We start from the raw sequence: 19651 nt of genomic DNA on the forward strand, positions 1-19651 counted from the left end.
GAAAGTGAAGTGTGAGTTGCCTTATTTTTTACCTTGTTTAAAGCATTATTACTTTAGATTTATTGCCAGTTTTCTCAGAAATAAGAGGGCAAAATACCTTCCTAAAGACCAAGCTCACTAAGCTTGCAGGTTTGAAATGCGGAGTAAACTGCATTTCATGAAACCCAGTTGCATGGGGTGGTAATAGACTGACCTAACCCAGCTCCCGGCCAGCTGTACCTTACCATGGCACAAAAATCAGGGATGTAACAACACTTTTTTACTGAGCTTTTTCTTGTAATAACCCTTCCTTACAGGGGAAAATTTGTACTTGTACAGTTGCCCTCTCCAGCATTTTCATTTGGTTCATTGATTTGTCCTGAGATGTTATTTATGGATTCTTTAGTGCAATAAACATTGTTGCAGACAAATACATTTCTTGTAAATCCTATTAATTCAATAAAAATCTCTGTTTAATGAGCGCAAGGCTGTGGTGACTGACTTCTTGCCTTTGAAAGGGTCAAACGGGCTGTTCCTTGGACGCAGGAATGGAGCGGATCCCGACGCGGCTGCCGGCGGCGCCGGATCCCGACGCGGTGCCGGATTCAAGTGGCTGGTGCCTGTCGGGGTGGAGCTGCACGAGGCGGTTGGGAATTCACCCCCGCGTGGGAATTCGGCCTTCTGGACCGTGCCAGAGCATCCCGGAGCTCCCACCCTTGGCGCATCCCGGAGCTCCCGTCCTCGGCGCATCCCGGAGCTCCCGTCCTCGGCGCATCCCGGAGCTCCCGTCCTCGGCGCATCCCGGAGCTCCCGTCCTCGGCGCATCCCGGAGCTCCCATCCTCGGCGCATCCCGGAGCTCCCACCCTCGGCGCGTCCCCGAGCTCCCGTCCTCGGCGCATCCCAGCTGGTGGGTGGTTGTCCTGCTGCCTCGTGCTGCCCTTCTCCAGGCCTCGTGGCTCCAGCTTTGCCTTTGGCTTCGCTTCACGTAGAAGCTTTACCCTAAGGAATGGGAGCCTTCGTTTCACCCCCGACGTGGGGAACGGGGCTTCGTTTCATCCCAAATTTGGGAAACCTGGCTTCGTTTCACCCAAAACTTGGGAAACCTGGCTTCATTTCACCCCAGATTTGGGAAACCTGACTTCATTTCACCCCAAACATAGAAAACCTGGCTTCATTTCACCCCAAATTTGGGAAACCTGCTTCATTTCACCCCAAATTTGGGAAACCTGACTTCATTTCACCCCAAACATGGAAAACCTGGCTTCATTTCACCCCAAACTTGGGAAACCTGGCTTCGTTTCACCCTAAACTTGGGAAATAGGGCTTCGTTTCACCCCAAACATGGGAAACAGCTTCATTTCACCCCAAACGAGGGAAAGGAGCTTTCCCATCCCCTTGGCAGAAGCATCTCCAGGGTCGCACCTGCTCAGCGCAGCGCTCAGCACCGCGTCCAAGCGGCCGCGTCCAAACCCAAGCCCAAATCCGGAGCACCAAAAGGGAACCGAGAAAACACGGAACAAAAAAGAGGAATGCTAAACCCCGGCGAGGACCGCTGCTCCGGAGGGAATGATTAGGAACCGAAAGCCAGCTTTAATAGTTCCGATGATAAAAGAATAGAACTGTTGAGCACACTTTCTATGCACTAGAATGAATATATACAGAAACGCAGTGAAACTTCCTCAAATACATGTACAAAGTGATATTTTGTGCATTAGTTATGAACAAAAATGTACGCTTTTCCTTACAATATCATTAATATTCTGTAGCAGAAGTGTCCTTACAATTCCTGGTAAAGCAAGTTAATACTTTTTTTTATTACATTGATGTAATTAAGCAGCTCATGGCAGATATGAGCTAAAGTTAATTGAAGAAAACTCTTGATTACATGTTGCACTCGATCAAGTATCTGAAAATAAGTTGCCCTTTGAGTAACGCTAGGTTTGCATTTTGTTGCAACATCATGTGCATGACGGTGAAATCATTAATGAAGTTATACTAATTAAAGGACGAAAATAAAATGTCATAAGTTAGCTGGGAATTACACTCGGCGGTGCAAATTAAAAGCACTTCGTATTTGCAGCGAAAGAAATATGTACATATTAACAAAACGATAACCATGCCGACATCTTCCCACCCAGGAGCGCGGCGTCGCGGGAACACGAACACGTGGGACCGTCGCGAAGGCGGCGCCGGGGACGCGACGCGGCTGCCCGGGCTCGGGGCCGCCCTCGTGCAGCGGCCGCCGGCTCCGGCCTCACATTTTCTTCCTTTCGGAGCCCTCGGCGGCCTCTGGCTTCTGCGCGGGGAAGGCGTGATGATACAAGTGCCTGTGCGTGGCCGCCGCACTGTACAGTTTGTACAACGCCTGCAAGACAGAAGCGGTCGCTCGCCTCGCCGGCTCGGCGCGCGTTTGCCGCCGTTCCGGCTCCGTGTTACAGCTGCAGGCTCAAGGCAGTTGCCATGTGCAATTTTTGTGCGTTAACTTTTGACTATAGGTGCCCAAAAGAGCTGAAACTTTTTGCCTAGGGGACAACTCTGCGCAATTCTATTAAATCAAGAAAATTGTGGAGTAAGAGTGAGGTACCTACAAGGATTGGCCTTCCCTGTGGGTTTCATGTTTAGAATTGATATTTCAGCATCCTTAGCCTTTTGTCCTACACCACCGAGCAGACACAAATGACACCGGGGGAGGTTTTGCTGTGGAAGGGTTGGTTGTTCTAGACTGTTTTCCTGCAGATTTACTCCCGTGGTTTTGCCCAGTTTCCCGCGGCGCGTTTTCCCCTCGGCGGGGACAGCCCCTGCGCATGCCCAGGAGCCTGTCCCGTGCCACCTGCAGCCGTCACGGGGACAACGAGGGCGTCCCTCTGTCCCCGCCACCCTCCCTTGCTGCAAGCTCACGGCCGCGGAGCTGCTGAAGCGCTTGGGACGTCACGGATGTCGATGTTGGGAGTTGAGGGTTACCCGGGTTTGGCTGTCGCCCCTTTCCAAGGAACAAGGGGTAAGAAAAGCCCCAGCTCCCGCCGGGACCCCTCTCTTCCCTCGGGCTTTTCCTGGCGTTTGTCCAGACCCCGGGACCAAAGCAGCCCTCCTGCAATGGCCCTGGGCGAAGGCAGCAGGCTGAGCTCGAGCAACGTTTATAAACGGTTCTTTTCACACAATAACTGTCTAAATGGCTCTCCAGCCACGGGAATCCCCGCGCCGCTCGGGGCAGGAAGGAGCGCCAGGAGCAGCCCGAAGGGCTCGGGGCCGGCGGCAGGAGCGGCCTTGCAAAGGGGGTGGCATTTGCTGGGTGTCCGTGGGCACACGGAGTGCCCGTGGGTGCCCCCGTCTGCCCGCGCTGGCCCCAAGCGGCGCCCGCACACACAAACAACCAAAAAACGAAGCCAAAGGCAGGGGGAGGTTTGGGGGCTCCTCTTTCTTTTGCCCCGGAGGCCCCCAAGGGAGCGCAGGGGTGTCACATGCCGGGGGACACACGTGTCACTTACCTCGTTTGTGCTTCCCTGGGGAGAGGCATGGGGGGAAGGAGAGGAGACAAAACACAACACAAACATCTCTGTGCATCACGAGGGCCCCGGGCACCAGGAGGGCCACCCCGGCCCTGCGCCCCGGCCCCTGCCCGCCGGGACCGCCCCCCGGGGGCTCCAATCCCCATCCAGGTGCCCCCAGGCTGGGCAAGAGCCCAAATCCCCACCAGGAGGACCAGGTTGTTCGTTTGTACACCAAAAAGTAAAATTTGAAGAAAACAGAGTAACACTAAGGTGGGTTTGAGAGCGCTTCCCCCGCGATCCCTTCCCTGCAGGCCTGGGCTGGCTCACGCTGCGCCCTGGGGACAGGGCAGCAGAGGAGGCTGCAGGACACCAGCCCCGTCCCCGTCCCCAGGCACCCCCAGGAATGGCCTTTGCTCCTTTAAACAAAAGCTCTTGGTCCTACCTGGTCCCACAACGCGGCGGCCACTTGGTCTATGACTGCGCCCAGCTCTCTGTACTCCCCAGAGTATCTGATATAGGCCCAGGTGCACAGGGTGATGAGCGTCAAGCCCATGATCATGTTGCACAGGCTGGCTATGATGTCCAGGCCGACGAAGCCCGTCACGCCGGCGATCACGTAGGTGATGAAGATGACCACGAAGAGGGTGGCGGGCGTGCGGGCGGCGTGGAAGATGTTCTTGCTGTCGTTGTGCTTGATGTACTGGATGTAGAGCTCGTCGATCTCGGCCTCCAGCTGCTGCAGGTAGCGGCGGCTGAACTCCTCGCCCCCCATCTTCTTGACGCCGCGGAACAGCTTCACGGCCTCGTCCCGCAGCTCCGCGTGTCGGCTCTGCAGGTCGCTCGGGGCCAGGAAGGGCTTGTCCCCACCGCACACCTGCGGGGACGAGCGGGCCCAGTGGCGCCAGGCGGCCCGGAGAGGAGGCAGCGCGAGGCCACGGAGCGCCCCATCCCGCACCAAGATTCCCAGGATGGCACCCCCGGGCTTTGGCACTCACGGAATCACAGAATCACAGAATGCTCAAGGTTGGAAGGGACCTCTCGAGGTCACCTAGTCCAACCCCCTGCACACGCAGGGTCACCTAGAGCACGTGGCACAGGACTGCGTCCAAGCGGGTTTGGAAGATCTCCAGAGAAGGAGACTCCACAACCTCTCTGGGCAGCCTGTTCCAGGGCTCTGGCACCCTCACTGGGAAGAAATTTTTCCTTAAGTTCCTGGGGAACTTTTGGTGTTTCAGTTTCCGGCCGTTTCCTCTAGTTCTGTCGGTGGCCACCAGTGAAAAGAGGCCGGCCCCATCCTCCTCACTGCCTCCCTTGAGGTACTTCTAGACACTGCTCAGGTCCCCTCTCAGCCTTCTCTTCTCCAGGCTGAACACTCCTCCCGCCCGGAGCTCCCGGTGCCATTTTGGGGTGTCCAAGGGGCACCCGGCGCCTACAGGGGGACAACTCCCCAGGGAGCAGCTTCGAGCAGGGCCGGGGCCGTTGCTGCTGCAGGCTGGGCCGCGAGGCCTGTCCCGAGTGCCAGCGGGGGGGACAGGCAGGGCCAGCCCGTCCCCGGGCCCTGCCGCGGGCTCCTGACCTGCCTCTGCTCTGCGGCCTTCCCACCACAGCCCCAGCAGAGCGTTCCCAAAGCCCACGGCACCGCGCGGTCCTCACCGGGGCCCTCCTGCCTCGGGAAGGCACCCGGGGGTGTCCCAGCCTGTCCCCAAGGCCTTCCTGCCTCGGGAAGGCACCCTGGGGTGTCCCAGCCTGTCCCAGCCTGCTCCCGATGCCCTCCTGCCTCGGGAAAGCAGCCTGGGGTGTCCCAGCCTGTTCCAACCTGTCCCTGAGGCTCTCCTGCCTCGGGAAATCACCTTGAGGTGTCCCAGCCTTTTCCGACCTGTTCCCGATGCCCTCCTGCCTCAGGAAAGCAGCCTGGGGTGTCCCAGCCTGTCCCCAAGGCCCTCCTGCCTTGGGAAGGCACCCTGGGGTGTCCCAGCCCGTTCCCGATGCCCTCCTCCCTCGGGAAAGCGGCCGCCCGTCCCGGTGCTCCGCAGCACCCACCTCCTCCATGCGGCGGCTGTAGGTGTCCTTGGCGGTGGCGACGGCCGCCAGGTTGTTGGCCTCGGCGGTGGCCTGCGAGAGGGGCACGAGGGTGAGGGGCAGCGCGCGGCCGCGCGGCGCCGCCCGGCCGGGCCCCCCGTACCTGCAGCATGGACTTGGGGTGCGGCAGCTCCTCGCCCTGGTAGATCTTGATGTAGGCCTGGAAAAGAGACCCGGCTCGCTGCGGGACGCGGCCCGGCGCCAAGGGGACGGGCCCGCGCCTCCCGCCGCGGCACCGGTACCTTGAAGTACTCCACGAGGCCTCGGCACGTGATGTGGTTCCCGTTGATCTCCTTGACGTCCAGGCTCTCGGGCCGGAGCAGCCAGGGAATCAAAACCTTGAGGTTCTTGATGAACTCGTCGTCGATCTCTGCAAGGGAGCCCAACGCTGTCGCAACCGGGGCCGGGACACCCGCCGGGATACCCCGCACGCCAGCGCTGCAGCGGAGCACGGCGGCTCCCGGCCGGATAACATCCCCCCGCAGGGCTCCCACCTTTGAGCTTGCCGTCGAAGTTGGGGTTGGTGGCCACCTTGAGGCCGGGATGGGGCAGGAGGAAGCAGGAGATGCTGGAGAAGCAGGAGTGGATGTGCTTGCGCACGTTCTGCAGCTCCTCGTGCTGGTTGCCCGAGACCTGCGCGAGACGGCGCCGCGTCAAGGCGGCCCGGGGACCCTCCGCGCTCCGCTCGGCGCCGCGGCGCCCGCCCACCTTGAGCCGCTTCTCCAGGAAGCGGGCGCCGCCGTCCGAGCCGTAGGAGAACTCGTAGGGGAAGCTCCAGTCGCGCACGAGGAATATGAGGGACTGCGGGAGAGAAACGCAGCGGCGTCAACACCGGGAGCGTGGCCAAAGCCGCGCGGAGAAACTCCGGCTCGGGAGAGGATGTGACCCCATGATGGGACCGTTCCCATCCCCGGGCAGAACCGCAGCCACAGCCCAAGCTGCAGCCCCCGACGGTGCCGCACACGCATGGGCACGAAAGCCACCGAGCTCCTTAGCTCCAGCCACATGCAACCCCATCCAACGGGAATTCTACAGGCTCACGACCCCATCCAACGGGAATTTTACAGGCTCACGACCCCATCCAACAGGAATTTTACAGGCTCATTTCTTAAGCCTCTTCCAGCAGGCAGCTTTCCAGGCAGGCGTTTAATGGGAAGCAGCTGTCGAGCAGCAGGGCGGACTCAGAAATCGCTGCCCTTGGTCATCTTCACCAACGGAGCCCAACTTTCCGGCCCAAAGAAATAAGAAACAGCAGCGTGGCCAGCTCCTAATCCCGGCAAAGCCGCGCACGTCTCCGGCATCCCGCCCTGGAGCCGGAGCCCCACGGCCTCTCCCGGCGTCCCGCGGAAACCACGGCAGCTCCGAGGGGCCTGGATCGGGAGGCAGCTCAGGGCTCCTCTCCTCCATCCCTCGAGGAGTTTCTGATCCCTGGCTCGGGGCGCACGGGCCTGGCGCGTTGGGCACTGATTTCAATCCACATCCTTTTGAGATAAGGCAAAATATCGCGGTGGCCGCTACCAAACCTGAGGTCTAGCAGAACCGGCTGGGATGCTTTTTCCAGGGCTTACTACCCCACATACGGAGGGAATCGTCATGAATTCCGGTCTTTGGTAAAATCAGCGCCTGTTAATCCCTCCTAATGACTTAAGCACATTTCAAAGTTTCTCCTTGCAGCCTGCTCCGTTCTGAGGGATCAGACAGGATCTCACTTGCACTGTGCTCTGTAGCCACCTTCTCCTGAGAGCTCTCAAAAACGGGACAGAGACATCGATTCCACACGCAGCTTTTCCTGCACTGCATTAAGAACGTCTCCTCGCCCTCCCTGCTTCGAGCCACGGGTTTTTGCTGCTGCCTTTCGCATCTTCCATGGCTCAGCTGCACATGCCAGCGTGCAAACACACCCAGAGCTGCCCGAAATCTCCGCTGGTGCATTTGTTATATGGATAATGTTTTAGTTGTTGCCAGCGCCCGATGTTGCGCGTGACCCGGAGCAGGGCAAGCGTCTCCTCCTGCCTCCCCGTGTCCCTCCCGGCCCGCAGTGACACCTCGTGGCCGAGCCCCGGGCCGGTGGCCCAGCCACTCACCTGGAAGGGTTTCAGGCTCGTCTCCTCCATGGCCAGCCGGCCGTACTCGGTGAAGAGCTGCAGAGAGAAGCAGGGCGCGCTGGGGACGCGGAGCTGCGCCCGTGACCCCGCCGTGCCGCGCTCGCCGCGGGCGGCTTTAAGCGAAGGCCCCGTGATGTATTTCCCAAATGCCTAAAAATGGGCTGACGCGTTAAACAGCTCGAAACGGAAAGCTCCAAGTTGCCCTGCTAGTGGGGAAACATTAAACAGGCATCGCTGTGGAAAACTGCGCACCCAAAGCAGCGCAGAGCGCCTCCGGCACTGATTTTTCCGGGTAAACTTTTGCTTTTCTTTTTGTGAAGCAACTTGGAAAGCCCCTAACTGAGCAGGCAGATAGAAGAGAAAGCTGTGGGCCGAGGTGGTATGTGGGGAGCCTTACCTGGAGGTGCTGCAGGTCGTCTTCCTGCACGTTCTGCGACAAGTTATAGACCTGCATTGGAAAAGAGACGTCGCAGCGGGCTCGGAATGGCCGAGGCCCACCAGGATGAGCCTGTTCCCCATAAGGATGGATCACACACGAGTCCCACACTCAGTGTAGCCAGTGCATTGGCCTCATCTCTCAGGCTGGTGCCCTGCTGCTTGCTTGGGACCATCCCTTCCTGGGAAGCGAGCCCTGGGCATCTCCTCTTCCCTGTGGGACCGTCCCTTTCTGGGAAGCGAGCCCTGAGCATCTCCTCCTCCCTATGGGACCGTCCCTTTTCGGGAAGCGAGCCCTGCGGCTCCCCTGCTCCCTACCTGTATCGAGCTGATCATGGTGCTGAGGGCGAACACGGTGGCCGAGTCGCGCAGCGTGGACTGGCTGTCGAAGGTCCCCTGCGTGTCCATGAGCAGCACCGCGACCTGTGAGGAGAGAGGACACGCGGGTCCCTCCTGGCCTTACCCCAGCCCAGCGGGATGAGTGGGACGCCGAGACCTTCGCCGAACCCATGTGGTTGGCACCCACCTTGGTGCCGTCGGGCTTGTCCACCAGGAACACCTCACTCCAGATCTGGATGCCGGTCGTCTCCCGCTCGGAGCCTCCCCTCCAGGAGAAGCCGGTCAGCGGCTCGTTGTCATCTCCGACCCAGTCCACGGCTTCCTGCGGGCCGGGAACGCCAGGAGCTGCCGGAGCGCTCGGCCCGCTCCGGTTTGCGCCGCTGCTCCCTCCCAGCGCCAGGGCAGCAAAGGCTCCGGACTCCGGGAAGGCCCCATGGCCAAAGACAGGGCTGTGGCATTCCCGGAGCTCGGAGCCGGCGCCCTCCGCAGCCGTACCTTGTTGTACATGTAGCGCAGCATGAAGTCCATCAGGAACGACTTCCCTTTCCGAAAAGCCCCGGCCACGGACACGGCCACCACCTCCTTATCCCTGACGGCCTCCGAGAGGAGGATGCGGTTCAGCGCGGCCTCGTCCAGCTCGAAGGAGTGGTCGTCCTTGACGATGAGGACCTGCACCGGCCCTGCCTTCCTCACGGACTCCTCCTCCTCCGAGCTCCACTCGTAGGTCTTCTCCCCAAAGCTCCCTGCTCACAAGGGAAAGGCCAGTGCTTTGGTTTGCTCATCGGCAGCGCCAACAGCCCCCCAGCCTGTCCCACCTCGGAGGAGGCTCCGCACTGCCTGTCCCTGCTGGACTCTCCCTTGCTGCTTGGGAAGGGAGCGTGGCATGGGAAGTTCCTCCACCGTTTCTCCAAAAAAATCCCCAGTTTGTTGGCTCAGGCTGGGGGTTCCAAACCCAGCGGCCTGGAGTCAACCCCCTGTCTCCATCCCCAACCTCCAGGCCCAGCTTTCTGGCAGCTCCAGCCATTCCGGAGCACAGGAGCTTCGTGCAGGTGAAGGATGCGCTACCAGCGCCGCGAGGAACGGGGTCTGTCCGCCTGGAGCTGCCTCTGGTGGAAACATCAGTTTTCAGATATGGCAGCGCCGCTTGTGAACATTCCCGATGTCCCTGCGCCTCCTGGCCGGGGGTTCCTGGTGGCTCCCCGGCACACACATGAGCTCACTTTGCTCCCGGTTGAGGCACAAAGGGCTTTTCTTCTGGATGCTCGGGCGTTTTTAGCAATAGACAAAGCCCAATCGCTGGGAAAGGCCAGATCCTCCGCTGGACGACGGCAACACGCAGCCGTCAGGGACCCACAGCACCCGTGTCCTCACAAACCCCCGCCGATGTCCCGCGGGAAACCAACTTCCCAGCTCCGAGGCGCAAACCCAGCCCCGCTGCATCAGGCGTGTTCAGATCCCTGCAGGACGCAGCTCCCGGCGGAGGCAGGAGGAAACCGGGGAAATGGGATGAACCGCGCGCAGCCCCGTCCCCACGGCGGGCACCTCCGGAGCCGCCACGCGCCAGATCCTCCTGGCTCCGAGACCAACCCACAGCGCCCTACGGACACGGGACACGGGACTCCCCACAGGCACCGGGAGAACAGGCGCCCGCTGCGTTCCCGAGCTGATGCAGCCCGGCCACCTCCGCCACCTCTTCCCGGCTCTTTCCTCTTCCCAGCGGTCCTGCACACGGCTCCGAGGACCCTTAGGAGCATGGGGACAGGCAGTGGACACGGTGACTCGTGTTGTCACCTGGCACAGTGGCCACAAGCGGGCCGGGCTGCATGCTAAGACCGGGCAAGAGATAGAGTGTCCTCAACTGCTCTGGAAAGCATTTCTGGCTAAAATCGAGTAAGTTTGAATATTTCACTGAATATTTCATGTTCACACTGACCCTCTGCCCAAGACACAAGGTCAGCCTTTGCCCTGAACGCGTTTGCACCACAAATGCATTTCACTGCAGGCACGGGAGGGCCTTCGCTGCATGGAGAAACAGCGGCCAAGGAGAGAAACCTGGAAGCTGTTGGGATTTCTCCGGAATTCGGCGTCTCTCTGCTGCCCAGGCCACGTTGCCGACGGGGCCGGGCCTCCGCCTCTGGGATTCACCTGCTCTCTTGGACTTGGATCCTCTCCGACGCTGTTTGCACTGGGGCACTGACACTGCAAACGCCACCAAACCGGCCCCGTCCAACAGACACCCACGAGTGCCAAAATCCAACGTGTGACCTCGCAGCACCTCCCGCGGGATTGGTGAGGCCCTGGGTTGTCACCGCATCGAGGGAACCTTGAACCCAGTGCCAGGGTCTGCGCTGAGGCGGCTTCGGGAGCCGATCCATCGGATCCCAGCAGCGCAGCCCCGACACGGAGCGTGGAGAGGGATCACTCGGGATCTCGCTCCTCGCCCCCAAAGGGAAGGCTGCTCGAGGCCCCACTCATCTTTTAATTAACCGTGCAGGTCCCTGCAAGCTCATTACCCCACGCAGCTGCAGGACCCAACGCCGGCTCCACGCAGCGGCTCTCCAGCCTCTCATGTCGCCCAGGCGCTTCTATCTACCCAACATTTCCTTTGCTTTTTTGTGTGCAAGCTTCACAGTTCCCCCGTGCACCCTCCGGGACGCGGCTTTGGGTGAAAAAGGCCCCGTGTGGGGCCTGTCTCAAAAGTCCCAGCTCTCATTTTGAAGGAGGTTTCGGGCTTCTGCGTCACAGAGATGCGCGGCAGGGGAACCTGGAAACCCACCGTGCACGGTCAGAAAACAACACGCAGGAAAGGATCGGAACTGCTACTTGGGGAAAAAAAAAACTTAAAAAGCAATGGAAATCATTGTTTTTTCCCCAGTTTCAGCCTGTTGCTGTGCACTTGGGAAGCGAGGCATGGAGGAGCTCGGTCCCAAAGCATTTCTTGCCCGTTGGAGCTCTCCAAAATCTCCAGCCTGGTCTGAAAACCCTGCCAGGGAGCTCGGGCTGCCGCTCCTCTGGGAAGAGGAATTCCCGAGGGGCGGGTCGCTCTGGAGACAGGAGACTTTGCACCCAGCGTCTTCCAGGCCCTGCTTTTGAGGGAGTGACCTGGAGCGCAGATCTCTGCTGGCTTCCCTGCAACACGGGACCCCGCTGCTGAGCAGGAGCCCCTGGAAAGCACCAAGGATTTTGGATAAATCCTCCGCCGGGCCTTCCGGGAGCTCGCTGGACCGCCTGGGATTCAGACTCACAATCCAGCTACAGGTAAAACCAGGTGCCTGATTGTCCCCCCAAGAGGGCATATGGGCTTGGTCACCACGTGCCATTCCAGCCACTTGGTGCGTTTGCCGAGAGAGCCTTGAACGATGCCCAGCCCCGTGCTGCCCTCCTGCCCAGGGCTCAACCCGGTGCGCGACCACCCCGGGGATATGGGTGCTCTGGGAATATAGGTGCCCTAGGGATATAGGTGCCCCGGGGATATAGGTGCTCTGGGAATATAGGTGCCCTAGGGATATAGGTGCCCCAGGGATATAGGTGTCCCGGGGATATAGGTGCCCCGGGGATATAGGTGCCCCGGGGATATAGGTGCTTTGGGAATATAGGTGTCCCGGGGATATAGGTGCCCCGAGGATACAGGTGCCTTGGAGATATAGGTGCTCCAAGGATACAGGCACTCCAAAGATACAGGTGCCCTGGGGATATAGGTGCTCCAAGGATATAGGCACTCCAAAGATACAGATTTCTTGGGGATACAGGCACCTCAGCCTAACCCAGCTTTGAGCACAGCCTGGAGGCACCTTCTTCTGGCCTCCATCCCATCCCTCGTCCTCATTTCCTTGACGATCTTCAGACGAGCGAATCGTTTTGGGGAAAGCGAGGGCTGCGCGGAGCTGCTCCCCAGCCTGACTAAGCAGGGAGGAACCAGGACACAGTTTGCTCCCGTGCAAAACAGCGCCGGGATTTTTAACGTCCCCACGCGCGTTTCCAGCGCTCACAGAGCCCCTCGGCTTCTCCTCCAGCAGCAGCCTGAGGAAACAGCCCGGAGGAGGCATCGCGCCCTGACGTCCCTCTGCGTGCCGGCTACGGGCACATCTCGCCGGGCACTCGGATCCTCCCGGATAAACGCCCGCTGTCATGTGGGGGCTGCTCCCCATGCGAAACGCAGGCGTTTCGCAATCCCGTTCGTACCTGCTGTGTCAAGCGGCCTGGCAAAGCGCTGCAAAATCATCGCAGGCCTGGATCGTGCCGCGCGCACGGACGCAGGCAGCTGATCCCCGCGGGATCCATTTCGGCTCATGGGCGGCTCCCGCGTCCTGCCCCGGTCCCGTGCGCGGGTTCGGCCGCGGTCCGGGCGAGCCCCGTGTTTGGGCCGGGCACGGGCTGAGTCGCGGGGCTCGAGCCGGGTTGTTCCTCCCAGCAACGGGAAGGAGCCGCGGCCGCCCGCGCGGGCAGCGCTCCCGCACGGAGCCGGCGGCTCCGCCACGCACGGAAAGGGGGTCACAAATTCCCGGGGGAAGGGGAGCCGAGCCCGGCTCCGCCGCCCTCCTTCCGAAGCGACGGCGCAATCCATCATTTTGGATTCTCCCGTGCCAAGGGGCCCGCGGGCGCCCCGGCCCAGCCGCTCCCTGCGCCCGACGTCCCCCCGGAGCCTCCGCCGGCCCCGCCGGCCTCCGCGGGCCCTCGCGCACAAAGGCGGCCCCCGCGCCCGCCGCTGCCGCCGGGCCGCATCGGGCCGGGCCGCCCCCCAGCCCGGGCTTAAAACGGCCCCGGCGCCGCGGTGAGGGGCGCCCGGTGCCTACCCCAGCTGCTCCGCTCCTTGCGGCTCCGGGCCATGGCGGCGGCGCGGGGCTCCGTGCGCGCTCCGAGCCGCGCTGCGTCTGCCGGGGCGGCGGCGCCGCCGGCTCCTCCGCCCGCCGCCACCGCGACACGCGGCGCCCGGCGCCGCCCCGCCCCGCCGCGGAGCCGCGCCCCGAGCATCCGCAGCCGGGATCCGGCCACACACCGGGATCCGCAGCCGGGATCCGCGGCCGGGATCCGGCCACACACCGGGATCTGCACCCGGGATCCATCCACACACTGGGATCTGGACCCGGAATCTGCACCCGGGATCCACCCACACACCCGGATCTGCGCCTGGGATCCATCCACACACTGGGATCCACACCCGGGATCCGCAACCGGGATCCATCCACACACTGGGATCTGCACCCGGGATCCATCCACACACCGGGATCCGCAGCCAGGATCCGTCCACATCCCAGGGATCTGCACCCGGGATCCGCACCCAGGATCCATCCACACACTGGGATCCGCACCCGGAATCCGCACCCGGGATCCATCCACACACCCGGGATCCACACACCGGGATCCACACCCGGGATCCACCCACATCCCAGGGATCTGCACCCGGGATCCACACCCAGGATCCATCCACACACCGGGATCCGCAGCTGGGATCCATCCACATCCCAGGGATCCGCACCCAGGATCCACACCCGGGATCCATCCACACACCGGGATCTGCACCCAGGATCCATCCGCACCCGGGATCCATGCACACACTGGGAACCATCTGCACCTGGGATCCGCACCTGGGATCCATGCACACACGGGGATCTGCACTCAGGATCCATCCACATCCAGGGATCCATCCACACACTGGGATTCACACCTGGGATCCGCACCCCAGGATCCACATCCTAGGGATCCATCCACATCTCAGGAATCCATTTGCACCCAGGGATCCATCCACATCCCAGGGATCTTCACCCTGGATCTGCACCTGGGATCCATCCACATCCCAGGATCTATCCACACATCAGGGATCCGCACCCAAGAGCCACATCCTGGGGATCTGCACCTAGGGATCCACATCCAGAATTATTCCACATCCCGGGGATCCATCCACATCCCGGGGACTCATCCACACACCAGGGATCTGCATCCCAGAATCCATCCACATCCCAGGAATCTGCACATGGGGATCCATCCACATCCCAGTGATCCACACCCCGGGATCCATCCACATCCCGGGGATCCGCACCCAAGGCATTGGCACCCCAGGGATCTGCACCCGGGGATCAACATTCCAGGGATCCACATACCAGATCCCGGGGACATTCTGGGGGATGCACATCCCAGGGATCCACATGCTGTGGCATCCACACCCAGGGCATCTGCACCCAGGGGATCCACATCTCCAGGATTCTCATCCTGGGGATCTGCATCTGGAACATCTACATCTGAGGCATCTGCATCCCAGGCATCCACATCCCAGGGGATCCTTACCCAGGATGTCCATCCCCAGGGCATCCGCACTCAAGGGGATCCGCATCCTGGGTGATCCACAACCCAGGCATCCGCACCCTGGGGATCTGCACCCCCAGGATCCATTCACACCCCAGGGATCCGCACCCCAGGATCTACATCCTGGGATCCATCCACATCCCGGGGATTCACACACGAGGCAACCCGAAGGAACCTGGAGTTGGCTGCCTGCACCCGGGAACACTGCCCCCTGCAAGCCGGGGATGTCTGCACCCAGGGGTGTGAGCGCTCAGGGTGTTCACCCTTGGTGTCTGCACCCAGGGGTGTCAGTGCTCAGGGTGTTCACCCTTGGGTGCTTGTACCGAGGGGTGTCAGTGCTCAGGGTGTTCACCCTTGGGGGTGTGAGCGCTCAGGGTGTTCACCCTTGGTGCCTGCACTCAGGGGGTGTCAGCGCTCAGGGTGTTCACCCTTGGGGGTGTCAGCGCTCAGGGTGTTCACCCGTGGTGTCTGCACCCAGGTAACCGCACCCAGGGGGATCAACACCCGGGATAGGCACCCCAAGCAGCCGGTTACACCCGAGGACCCGGCACAGCCGGTTACATCCAAGGACCTGGCACAGCCGGACGCCCAGGGCACACACCCCAGGGCGCCAATGTCCCCCGCGGGCCCCTCGCACGGGATGGGGTGACACAGGCACCTTCCCAGGTCTCCAGTTCTGCCAGTTCCAGCGGATAACGGGAACATGTGGGGGCACAAGCAGGGACACCCCTCTGCCGCGCACGCCCGTGACTCAGCTCAGAGCACAGGGACCCTTGGGTGCAAAACTGCTGTTGGGAGCCCCAATGGGGACTGACCCCGCAGTCCCCCGTGCTCGGCAGGGCTGCCCCACGGATCCTCCCACACGCTTTATCCAGGCTCCGAAGCTCCCTGTGAGGCACCGTGCGGATGCGCTGGAGACCCTCCAGGGAGGCTGGAGAGATTGGAAGAGGAGGTTGGGAGAAATGCAGCTGGATGATGGGGAGGATGGAAAGGAGGATGGAAAAGAGATGGGTTAGCTGGGGGGTCTCAGCCCAGTCCTGCTTTCCTCTTTCCCTGGAGTCCCGCTGGTGAGGCCGGGCTCGCGCTGCTCTGTCACAAGCCTGAACATCCGCGCTCCTTCCCTGCATCCCTCCTACAACCCCAGTGAGGGCCCCGATGTCCTGTCCAGAGGGTGGCCTCACACTGGCTCCTTTTCCCGCCGCGGCCCTTCCCGCCTTCGGCCGATTCCTGCCCATTTCCCGGGAGCCGCGCTCAACGCGCAGAGCAGGGGGCTCGCGAGAAGGAAGCGCCCACGAAGGGAGAGACCACAGGAGCAAAGGCCACGGTGAGCGCCACCGCGGCGGGCGCCCGGCTCGCGCCACGGAGACACCTGAAGGGCCACAGCGCCAGGCCAGAGCCCGGGTCTCAGCGCATGACGCGCGGCGCTCGCAAAGCTGCCAGGGGCAGTTTCGTAATTCTCCTCGATCCGCCTGGCCCATTTTCCAAGGCGGCGCCTCCGCTCGCCGTGCGCATCCCTGAAATCTCTGCTGGATCCCCGGGGCCCTGGAGCCGTCCCCGGGGGCTGCTCGGGAGGAGGCCGGCGCTGTCCCCCCGGTCCCCTTGATCCTCACGCCGGGACGGCGCCGTCCTGCCTCGGGTCAGCTGTGTGAGCAAGGGGAGCCAGAGAGGTTGTGATGAAGGAAAATCATTTTGTAATGACGGAATTTCAGCAGCGACTCCAGCGAGTTGTTTCATCACGCTGCACGGCGCTTGGAAGTCCTTCATCCTGGGAGACTCTCTCCAAACTGCAGGAACTATTTAACCCCTCTCATAAAGAGACCATTAGGCCAGTTTCCATCAGGTTTCCGAGGCCGAAATAGCAAGCTCAGGACACTGGCAAGGTCTTGCTGAACTTGAATACACTATCCCCCTCGGAGCATGGATGCAGGCGATGATCCAGGCCCTTGAACATGTGTCCCAGCACTTCTAGCTGCCCCCAGGCTGCTCCTTCTTGCCATGGACCCCGAATTGCAGCAGCCACCGCAGCCTCAGGAGATTCCTGAGGGCTTCCTGGGGCTGCTCCGTGCGCTGCCTGCGTGGTGGTGCCGAGCAGTCCCGAGTCTGCCCTGCCGTGTGGGAAGGGCCGGGAAGGGGATCCAGCCATCCTCTTTCTTTCCCAGTGCGAACAGTGCACACAGCCACAGAGCGGCCTGAGCAACCTCCGCTCGTGTTCCTGCTAAAAAATGAACCTTGGAAAAGCGTTTTGAACCGGCCTGTGTCTCGTCGCACTGCCCTGCTCCTTCACGGGGTAAATGTCTGGTGGTAACCGGCTCTGTTTGGGGCGATGCTCAGCCTGGAGTCAGCTCTCGGTCTGGAGGGAGGGTCTGATCCACACGGTTGTCCAGCCTGTCACAGCACAGGGGCTACCAGCAGCGCTCAGCTTGAAGCAGCATCAGCAAAACTCTGGGACGAAGCAGCCCTGAGAGCCCTGGAGAGCCTGAACACATCTCGGCCCTCCCTATGCTCCTTGGGATCCTGGGGTGTGTTAAGAAGAGCGTCTCCAGCAGGTCGAGGGAGGGGATCTTGCCCCTCTACTCAGCCCTGGTGAGGCCACATCTGGAGTATTGTGTCCAGTTCTGGGCTCCACAGGACAAGAGGGATGTGGAGCTGCTGGAGAGAGTCCAGCGCAGGGCCACAAGGATGATCAGGGGCCTGGAACATCTGCCCTATGAGGAGAGGCTGAGGGACCTGGGCCTGTTCAGCTGGAGAAGAGAAGGCTGAGAGGGGACCTGAGCAGTGTCTAGAAGTACCTCAAGGGAGGCAGTGAGGAGGATGGGGCTGGCCTCTTTTCAGTGGTGGCCACCGACAGAACTAGAGGAAACGGCCGGAAACTGAAACACCAAAAGTTCCACAGGAACTTAAGGAAAAATTTCTTCCCAGTGAGGGTGCCGGAGCCCTGGAACAGGCTGCCCAGAGAGGTTGTGGAGTCTCCTTCTCTGCAGATCTTCAAAACCCGCTTGGACGCAGTCCTGTGCCACGTGCTCTAGGTGACCCTGCGTGTGCAGGGGGTTGGACTAGATGATCTCTAGAGGTCCCTTCCAACCCTAAGCATTCTATGATTCTATGATTCTCTCAGGCGGGTGCCAAGCCCGGGCAGCAGGTTATGGTGCTCCGGCAGCACCAGAAAACACGGAGCAGGCACAAAGCAACGCCACGTAACACCCCCAGCGCCTTCGGCGCGAGATTGCAACCAAAGCTGGCGCAACCACCTGGTGAAACGGGCCAAAATGTCAGTTCTTCCTGCTAATGCTTCATACCTCGGAGTTTCTTAAGTGAAAATACACGTGTGCTGACACGCGCGGCACATCCATCATTCCTTCCACAAGGAAGGTGCCTTCGTTCTCCAGTTCGGTTCGAGACTCGCACAAGCAGTTCTGCATCCGCTGCTACCAGACAAATCTGGTATTAAAATAAAGGTTATGGAAATAACCTTTTCCGTTCTTCCTCTGAGGACTGCAATGCAAACGGGGCGTGCTCCCTAAGCCCGCATAATGCCTTATGTAAAAGCACTTAACGCGCCACGTAAGGCTGGGACAAAGATGCTGCATTAAAGCACATTCCTTAACTTGCTCGACCAGAAGAGCCACGTGGTGTGTGGTACAAAATGCAGAACAGGAATCAGCGTGTGCTGGAAAACATCCCCCTGGGAGCACACGGGGCCAGGCCACGCTCCCACGTGGAGGCCAAGCACCCAGGTGGGGTGCAGAATCGCACGGGAAGGGTAAAGAGCAGCCGATAAAGGAGCGTTTGCACAAAACCGCAGCCTTGGGGAGACCCCAGGAGCTGGGAGACCTTCCCGGAGGCCTTAATGCTCCTGGAGAACGAAACATCTTGTCCGGAGCAGCAGATCAGCAAAAGGAAAAGCTGCATTTAACCATTCGGCCAGGGAGGAGAAAAGAAAAAGGCCGCAAGCAGCTCTCTATCAGCAGTGCAGGAAGCTCGTTTGGGGGGAGAGGTAATTGTTTTGTTAAACACCACTGGAGGAAACCCGGCTCCCTAATGGGTAAATAGGTTTTTTCTTCTTCTTCTTTCCCTTTTCTTTATTTGCTGCCTGTTCAGGAAAAGTTCCGTATTTACGTTGGAGAACACACACAGGATGCAGCCGAGCACAGGGAGGAATTAAACGTGAATCTCCATGGGCCGGCGGCCCCATTCCCGCCGTCCCTCCGGGAGCGGAGCAGCTTTGGAGCCGGCTTCTTAACCCACGGCTCCAAGTGAGCAATAAAACTTACTTTGGGTAAATAACCACCAATTGGGGTAAATAAACAATTTGCTCACTTGCTTAAATTGGGGTAAATAAAACCCGACAAGCCCATACAGTTCCCGAGAGTTTAATGAACGTGTTTAATGAATTACGCCACAGCCTGGGCCCGTATTTTGGGGCAAAACCTCCTGCAGCCGCTGGTGCTCTTTGAGGGCCTCACATGTGGTATTTTAGAAGTGCCTTAAAACACAGAGCCCGTTTTTAAACAGAAAATGGCCACCAGAACATGTCGTTTATTAGATCCCCTACAGATATACGCATGTATACACGTATAGGCGCCTCCTCGGCCCGTAGAGCCGCGCTCGGGCCTTGCGGCCTGCGCGCCCGGCGGAGGCGGCGCGGGGGCGGGCGCAGGCCCGAGGGGCCGGGCCGGGCCGGGCCGGGCGGCCGCTCCGTGGCGCTGCGGCGTCGCCGCCCAGGCCCGTTGCGCGGCGGAGCGGCGGCCCGAGCCCGCCCGGCCCGGCCCGTTGCGCTCCCGGCTCCGCTCGGCTCCCTCTGCGGGGCCGCCACAGCGGGGGAGCCCGCGAAGGAAGCGAAGCGAAGCGGGGGCCGCCGGGCCCAACGGCCGCCGCCTCCTTTGTGCCGCGCCGCGGCCATGAGGGCCGCGGGGTGGCGGCCGCGC

At 60.9% G+C, this 19651-nt stretch overlaps 1 protein-coding gene across 2 annotated transcripts; it reads right to left on the reverse strand.

Moving 5' to 3' along the window:
• Nucleotides 1-2223: 2223 nt before the first annotated feature.
• Nucleotides 2224-13319, reverse strand: ATL1 (atlastin GTPase 1). 2 transcript variants are annotated; one of them, XM_088533780.1, is made up of 14 exons: nt 13220-13319; nt 8922-9169; nt 8614-8748; nt 8406-8510; nt 8050-8100; nt 7632-7688; nt 6256-6348; nt 6042-6180; nt 5790-5917; nt 5651-5707; nt 5509-5580; nt 3911-4342; nt 3466-3480; nt 2224-2345 (listed from the first exon to the last, which is right to left on the reverse strand). In XM_088533780.1, exons 1-14 carry the CDS (start codon nt 13251-13253, stop codon nt 2235-2237), a joined length of 1677 nt encoding a protein of 558 aa, XP_088389906.1. In that variant the 5' UTR covers nt 13254-13319; the 3' UTR covers nt 2224-2234. The 2 variants fall into 2 exon arrangements, with proteins under 2 accessions (XP_088389906.1, XP_088389907.1); XM_088533781.1 differs by lacking the exon at nt 3466-3480 and having other exon boundaries at nt 2230-2345.
• Between the last annotated feature and the right edge of the window lie 6332 nt (nt 13320-19651).

Source organism: Tinamus guttatus, unplaced genomic scaffold (assembly GCF_059628265.1).
Source record: "Tinamus guttatus ecotype Peru unplaced genomic scaffold, ASM5962826v1 Tinamus_guttatus_pri_ptg000522l, whole genome shotgun sequence".
Taxonomy (NCBI): domain Eukaryota; kingdom Metazoa; phylum Chordata; class Aves; order Tinamiformes; family Tinamidae; genus Tinamus; species Tinamus guttatus.

Excerpts from the sequence above, each read along its gene's own strand:
- ATL1 (XM_088533780.1), bottom strand. The coding sequence starts at position 13,253 with ATGGCCCGGAGCCGCAAGGAGCGGAGCAGCTGGG. Across the intron at positions 8,101-8,405 it reads CCATGATCAGCTCGATACAG|GTCTATAACTTGTCGCAGAA; the intron begins GTAGGGAGCAGG and ends TTTCCAATGCAG. Across the intron at positions 5,581-5,650 it reads ACCCCAAGTCCATGCTGCAG|GCCACCGCCGAGGCCAACAA; the intron begins GTACGGGGGGCC and ends CCCCTCTCGCAG.